The sequence below is a fragment of the Otolemur garnettii genome, unplaced genomic scaffold (assembly GCF_000181295.1).
Source record: "Otolemur garnettii isolate 467f Iridium unplaced genomic scaffold, OtoGar3 scaffold00080, whole genome shotgun sequence".
In the NCBI taxonomy this organism is placed as follows: Eukaryota; Metazoa; Chordata; class Mammalia; order Primates; family Galagidae; genus Otolemur; species Otolemur garnettii.
The window spans coordinates 4,147,064-4,155,113 of record NW_003852475.1 but is presented as its reverse complement, the minus strand read 5'-3'; the positions used below and the strand labels follow the sequence as shown (position 1 = coordinate 4,155,113).

General features: G+C 36.8%; 1 protein-coding gene across 2 annotated transcripts in view; it reads left to right on the top strand.

Annotated features, from left to right (window-relative positions):
• Positions 1-8,050, top strand: part of DARS (aspartyl-tRNA synthetase) — a 97,513-nt gene that overhangs the window by 10,236 nt on the left and 79,227 nt on the right. For both annotated transcript variants that reach the window (XM_003794382.3, XM_023515855.1), the window contains exon 4: positions 7,217-7,319. In XM_003794382.3, coding sequence (XP_003794430.1) covers positions 7,217-7,319 — 103 coding nt within the window. The remainder of the gene's footprint in view (positions 1-7,216; positions 7,320-8,050) is intronic.

Sequence of the window (8,050 nt, the reverse complement as noted above, 5' to 3'; positions counted from 1 at the left end):
AAAAAAAAAAAGAGAGAGACAGGGTCTTGCCTGTGTTGCCTAGGTTAAGGTGCAATGGCTATTCACAGGCACAGTCAATAGCACACTGCCTTGAACTTCTGACCTCATGTGGTACTCCCACCTCAGCCTTCCAAGCAACTGGGACCACAAGGCCTGCCACTGCACCCAGCTTGACTTTTGTCCTTTGAAATGGCCCCCAAGTATACTGTTAAAAGTGTTTTCTAGTGTTTCTAAGCACAAGGAAGGCTGTGCTCTGCCTTTGGAGAAAGTATTGTGTTAGATAAGCTTTGTTCAGGCATGAGTTACAGTGCCCTTGGCCATGAGTTAAATGTTAACAAATCAATAATATATATTAAATAAGGTATCTTTAACCAGAAACACATAAAACAAAATTACGTATTCATCAGTTAATCAAACTATTGTGTCCATAGGCTTGAAGGAACCTAACCCAGTATTTCCTCTATGTGCAATGATTCAATGTTCCCTATTTCAGTGTTGTGGCAACTTCATAGAACATAATTGTCACAAATAACAAGAATCAACTATATCTAATTGTAGTGATTTATAATACAATAATAGATTTCTTTCTTTCTTTTTCTTTTTTCCTGAGACAGAGTCTCACTATATCACAGTCAGTAAAGTGCCATCGCATTACAGCTCACAGCAGCCTCAAACTCTTGGGCTTAAGTAGCTGGGACTACAGGTGCCCACCACAACGCCTGGCTGTTTTTTTGTTGTAGTTGTCAGTGTTGTTTTGGCAGGCCCAGGCTGGGTTCAAAGTCACCAACCCAGATATTTGTGGCCAGCGCTGTAGCCACTGAGCTACAGGTACTGAGCCTCTTTCTTTTTTTCCCAAGGTCTCACTTTGTCACCCTGGGTAGAGTGCTATGGCATCACAGCTTCCAACCCCAAACTCTTGGGCTCAGGAGTTCGATTTGCATTAGCTTCTTGAGTAGCTGGGACTATAGGCGTCCACCACAGTGCTAAATTTTGTTGTTGTTGTTAAGTAGAGATGAACTCTTGTTCTTGCTCAGGCTGGTCTTAAACTCCTGAGCTCAAGCAATCCACCTACCTCAGCCTCACAGAGATGAATTTCTTAACATTGCACTCTTTTGGATTCTTGAAATAAACTCAATTTGGCAAAAGTATAGGTGGTATTTTTTTTTTTGGGCATTTTGTATCCATAATCTGGTTTTTATCATTTTAACTGAAAAATCCTATTTTGTTTTTAAGTTATAGTTATGTAAGTTACTCAAGTAATACATTAATATGAATTTTTCAAAGAATAGAGAAATAGTGCCGTTCTCTTTTTTCTTCTCTATAACCAATCCTCTGTACTTGCCTTTGCCATTCATTCTTAATAGTGTGTTCAGTGTTTTCATAAGTCTTTGTGGCTTCCAAAGAGGAGAGACCTAAGCTAGCATACTCAGCCACCTGGCCATTTGCTGCTCTGCTCTACTTCAGGACTCTGCAGAGAGTCCACACCAACAGGAGGCCCTTACCAAAGGCACCCCCTCAACTTTGGGCTTCCCAGTCTCTAGAAATGTAAGTTAGCAAGTTAAAAGACAGCAGGATTAGATGAAAACATAGGATTTCTACATGTCCTTGATAAAACCTAGTTCTCCCATAAAGGCCCACTTCACGGTTGAATCATCACCATAAAGGAGCTGAGACTAAGCTTTTGTCCTGACAACCTACCAAGGTTATTCTTCAGCTCAGAAATAAAGACTGTACTACACAGGAAAATTTTCAACTTTGTTTTTCTAGAATAGTGTAAATTTAAGAAATAAACTACCTTTTCTAAAAACTTAATCAAATATAGCATAAATTTTTAAATGTTAAATTTTTAAATTTAAAATATCTAAAACTAGTAAATTTATTCAGCTATTTTGAACATTGCTTTTTCATTTATTTAAACTTTCTTCTGTGTTGGAGAGTTCTAAGAAGAAAGATGAATAATATTTAGTAATTGACTAATCTGCCATTTATTTATTTGTTTGTTTGTTTGTTTATTTTGAGGCAGAGCCTCAAGCTATCATACTGGGTAGAGTGCTGTGGTGTCACAGCTCACAGCAACCTCCAACTCCTGGGCTTAAGCGGTTCTCCTGCCTTAGCCTCCTGAGTACCTGGGAGTACAGGCGCTGGCCACAATGCCTGGCTATTTTTTGGTTGTAGTTGTCATTGTTTGGCAGGCCTGGGCCAGATTCGAACCCAACAGCTCTGGTGTATGTGGCTGGCACCTTAGCCACTTAAGCTACAGACACCACCCCTAATCTGCCCTTTAAAGTTCCTATACTAACTTATGCAGTGAGAACTTTTTACTAAACTGAGAAATTATATATTTACTCCTTGGAATAAAAAATAATATGTGGGTATGGTAAAAATCAAAAGTTACAGTTGTATCTTCTCCATCCCACTACCATCTTTCGCTCAAAATAATCAGTTGTTTCTCATGTATCCTTCCAGCTGAAAACACAAATACACATTTCCAAGCATGATCATGTCCTTTGCTTTTTGAATTTACACAAAAAGGGTTGTGTACACACTGTTCCTACTTATCTCAGTATATTTAAGGTAGTGCCTTGTCAAATATTGAACTAATCTAAATCTTACAATACCAGAGCCAAAGAAAGAACAATTTTGTTTATTAACCTATGGCAAAGTGGCGCCAGTAGCTCAAGCGGCTAAGGTGCCAGCCACATACATCGGAGCTGGAGCTGACGGGTTCAAATCTAGCCCGGGCCTGCCAAACAATGACAACTATAACCAAAAATAGGCGGGCATTGTAGCAGGCACATGTAATCCCGGCTGCATGGGAAACTGAGGCAAGAGGATCACTTAAGCCCAAGAGTTTGAGGTTACTGTGAGCAGTGATGCCATGGCACTCTACCCAGGGCGACAGCTTGAGAGTCTTGTCTCCAAAAAAAAAAAAAAAGCCTATGGCAAGAACTTGGTCTCAAAAGTACTTAATGGAGGTGGCCTGAGTGGACAATTCCATTTACCAGGAAACCAGTAGTGATTTTTGTTTTGAGTTTTTTAGAAATCCTTTTAAATGGATGGACCAAGTTCTAGTATTTGGAAATACTTTGAACACAGAAAGTTTGGGGACCATAGCACTAGTAAATCTGTTCCACTAATGAAGTAAGTGATAATAGAACTTCCATTCTTTTATATAAATAATGTTTTGAACCTCTCCTCTATTTAAGTAAAACATCAAGGCTGGATGCACTGGCTTACACCTGTAATCCTAGTACTCTGAAAGGCCCAAGGTGGGTGGATTGCCTGAGCTCACAAGTTCAAGACCAGCCTGAGCCAGAATGAGACTTCACCTCTTAAAAATAGCTAGGCATTGTAGTGGGCACCTATAGTCCCAGCTACTTGGGAGGCTGAGGCAAGAGATTTGCTCAAACCCAAGAATTTAAAGTTGCCGTGATGTGATGCCGCGGCACTCTACTAAGGGCTACAAAATGAGACTCTGTCTCAAAAATAATAAAATAAAATATATTCTAAGACATGTACTTACTGAGTCAAAGATAATATTTTTAAGCCTTTGGGTGCCTATTGCTAGATTGTTCTCTAGAAGCTCTGTGCAGATTTGTCTTGCCATCAGAAAGTTTTGAAAGGACATTTTTACTTCTTTCAAGTATTGAATAATATATTTTTTTAAGTCTTTATTTATTTGAGAGATAAAGAATGTGTTATCATTCTTTGCTTCAATTTGCATTACTTCACTACCAATAACATTTTTTTTTTTTTGAGACAGAGCCTCAAGCTATCCCCCTGGGTAGAGTGCTGTGGCATCACAGCTCACAGCAACCTCCAACTCCTGGGCTCAAGCGAGTCTCCTGCCTCAGCCTCCTAAGTAGCTGGGACTATAGGCACCCACCACAACGCCTGGCTATTTTTTGGTTGCAGCCGTCATTGTTTTTTGGTGGGCCCAGGCTAGATTTGAATCTGCCACCTTAGGTGTATGTGGCTGGCGCCTTAGCCACTTGAGCCACAGGCACCAAGCCAACATTTCTTTATACTGTTTTTGCTTACTATGGTTTTCTTCTTTTTCCTTCAAATTACCTGTTCTGGTCTATTTCCCATTTATCTATTGAGATCTCAATATTATTTTCTTGTAAATCTTCAAGGTCTTCATGTTTAGGTTATATGTCATTCAGCAAATATTTTTTTCCATAGTGTTGTTCTTCTTTTGATTATTTTATATAGACGCACTATCGTTTTTAACTTAGAACTTAGAAGGTTCTCCCTTCCTTTATAGCACAGTTTCATATTCTATTCCATTTTTTACTCAGTTTTGGGGTTTTTTTTTTTTAATTTTCTGAATTCTGTTTAAAACTAGAATTTCTTTTATCTAATAGAGTCTGTTCTCAATTCTTATTCTCTGTTGATCTGGCTATTTTTATGCCAGTACATTTTTATGTGCTGTGTAGGTTTATAATGTAATATGCTCATAGGATTGGTCTCATGACTTTATGTCCTTCCTCTCCCATCTGTTGTCTGTTGCCTTGTTTTTTTTTTGTTTGTTTGTTTGTTTGTTTCAATAGGAAGAGATTAATTTTTATTTATTTATTTATCTATTTTTTTGAGACAGAGTCTCACTATGTTGCCCTCGGTAGAGTGCTGTGGTGTCACAGCTCACAGCTACCTCGGACTCTTGGACTTAAAAGATTCTCTTGCCTCAGCATCCCAAGTACCTGGGACTACAGGCGCCCACCACAATGCCCAGCTAATTTTTTGTTGCAGTTGTCATTGTTGTTTAGCTAGCCCAGGCCGGGTTCAAACACTTGGTTCATGTGGCCAGCACCATTACCACTGTGCTATGGGTGCCAAGTCTAATTTTTAGAATTACATCTGTTAAATACAACATTTAAGAGGAACAGTGAACCTTCTTAACTTCACCTATAACCATTGATTTCATTATTCTTTTCTCTAGCAGGTATGTCAAATCTTAGAAGGTACATTTTCTTCTACATTTAGCCTCCTAGAACTTCCCAGATTCTACTTACTGCTTGTGGTTAATCTTGAACCTGGTCAAGATTTCTTTTCAACCTTTACCTTCTATATTTATCTCTCTGATTATATAGTTCCCTTAAAAATACCTTTTTTCTGATTAAAAAAAGTAGTATATATTTATTGTAGAAGGTTCAGAAAATACAGAAAAATACAAAGAGCAGAATAATTTCCTGTAATTTCACCATCCATTAGTGTTTTGTTACAACTTTAAATATATTATAAAATCCTCAGTATTATAGAAGAAAACCCCATGAGTAGTATACTATTATTTTTTCCATTTTATATATGAAGAACTAACATATCAATGGTTTAATAATTTTTCCACAGGCCTCTTCATAGGAAGTGCTAGGATGTGATCCCAGGCCTTTTGATTTCAAAGTTTTTATTTTTTCTTACCAAACACTTACAGTAAATGTTAACCTCTAGTGCTGACCTGTAGATGTTTTCTTATGCTCACTCTTTTTAAGTCCTTTAGAGCTTTCCATTCTTTCCATAGGTCTTTTGTGTAGCCTGTTCATCACTGGCTGACAGCTGGGTCTGTACTGCCTCTGTCTGCACTATTAGAAAAGCTAAAATACTCTGACTAAATGGTAGCTTAGTCTAGTACTGTTGTGTGCGTCTTACATTTCATGCTAGCATTCTGTTCTAAGTTGTGTGATATTTTGCTGTGATTTAGGAGTAGTTCCTAGGATAATATCATTTTGATCCATCTGCAGGTTTCTCTTTGGTAACAACCTTTGTTCATTTAATATTTTGAAATCCTTCTGAATTTGTTCGGTTAATGCAACTCCCTTCTTTGAGATTTCACTTTATTTATAGATGATATTTTATAGGTAAAAAGAATTAGAAAGATTTTACTTTGTGACTAGATCATACTCAAAAGTAAAAGGGGAAATTAGTGTCTTTTTTCAGTGTTAAAAACCTGCCAATCATTCCTGACTTCAGAGTGAATAGATTGTGTCTGTGTCAACACTTTCAACCTGGGTTTTTTTTTTTTAACCCAGAATTGCTATCCTATTTGCATTTGAAATCATGTATATATGTTGAAAATGATAGCTATAAGTCTGCTTGCATTTTTGCTTTCTTTTTCTTTTTGCAAGGCTAATTTTTAATGTAAAAGATAGTTCTCAGTTTAAAAACCAAAATCTTCAGCCAGGCATAATGGCATATTCCTATAGTTCCCACTACTCGGGATGCTGAGTCTGGAGAAGGATCACTTAATGCCAGGAGTTTTAGACCAACCTGGGTAACATATCGAGACCCTGTCTTAAAAAAATAATTATTATTATTTTCTGATATTTTGTAAGACAATCTGATGAGAAAAGTGGTTGTTTCCTAGAATTTGATCAGAGACTCTGAAAGGATTTGCTTTGGAGGAAATTTGCTCTAATTTACTACTAACTAAAATAAATACATTATGAATGATATTATTTAGAAGGTTAAGAATAAGGAATATCAATTCTTTATGAAAGGAGAGGGAATGAAGAGGCCCAGCATATATAAAAATAAAACTGGTCATACAATTTAAAGAGAATGATCTTTTATAGACAAAGTAAGCTGTTTGGAATAAAAAAAAATGTGGGACTACTATAAAAAATGAAGGATTTGGAAGATGATAAAGGAAAAAGAAGGAAAATAGAACATGAAACGAATTAGCCTGTCAATCTGAATGCTCTTTAAAAAGCACTTTGGTAGGAAGAACTCCATAGATGGACCACCCCCATAGAATACTTGTATCTTGTTACTAAGTTCTTTATAAGCACTTTTTTTTGTGGTTGCATTTATTAAAACATCCATGGTGGTTAGTATAGTGCCTTTGCTGGTAGAGTATACTAGCTATTAAATGAATGTTGAAAGTGATATGAAGTTATTTGAAATTTGTTTATACATGCAGTGACAAAATAATTTTCTTGATTTAGAACCTTTTTTTTTTTTCAAATTAATGATTTGCCTATGTTCCCATAACAGACACATTAAAGGCATTGTTTTGTTACTCATAATAGGAACTTGGGTTCCTTTAAGGCTTGTCAGTTAAGTATGAGGGTTTTGGCTATAGAAAACAATAAATATACATGAGTATATGCCTGATAAATATAGTAAATTTTGGCTTAATTTTACAGTAATGAGCATTTTTTTCTTCTTTATAAAAAGTAATATGTCCTTAATACATTTGTGTTCTTTCTGTCTTATTCAGGGAAACAGTGCTTCTTAGTTCTGCGTCAGCAGCAGTTTAATGTCCAGGCTCTTGTGGCGGTGGGAGACCATGCAAGCAAGCAGATGGTTAAATTTGCTGCCAAGTAAGTAAGCAATTATATCCTGTTGTCAGAATAAACAATGGTGGGAACCAAGACTCCCAGGAGTTTGGACCATTTTCATACTTTAACATCAGTGCTTCGTTTGTTTAAAAATGTAGTTATTTAAATTGTTGGTTCAGTGTTGCTGAATACATTACACTTAGAAAAGAGAAAATATGGAGCACAGGCTTGAAATTCATTTAGAACTGCTGAAGCAGCACTCTCTATAGACAAGTCACATTTACTTTCAAGTAGAGTAACAAAAGACCTGGCAGCCTCAACATAGCAGAGCAACTTTATTTTGTCGTGTTTTTTGAGCTTCATTTCCTCCCTCCCCAGTTTGAGATTTGCATGTTGAGCAATAAGTTTCCTAACTGAGTAATAAAAGTATATAAAATAAAAGAATATAGTTTTGTAAATTGTTCTCTCCCTAAAGAAGTAAAACAAATGATGTGACATGTTACAGCTTTTAACTTTGACACTAAAAAGATTTAGGGGAAAAGGGTAAAATTTGCTTTTTCATGCCTCTGAAAGTCTTAACTGTCTGGCCTAGAGTTCTGTAGAAGCAGAATTTTTTTTTTTTTTTTTTAGCTTGAAAGAGGCAGGATATAGAGACAGCAGTGTGGTTGTGCATGCTATACTCCAAGGTAATGAAAGTAGTTTTACTGCCTCAGCGCCTATAGCTCAACTGGCTAAGGCGCCAGCCACGTACACCTAAGGTGGCGGGTTCGAAT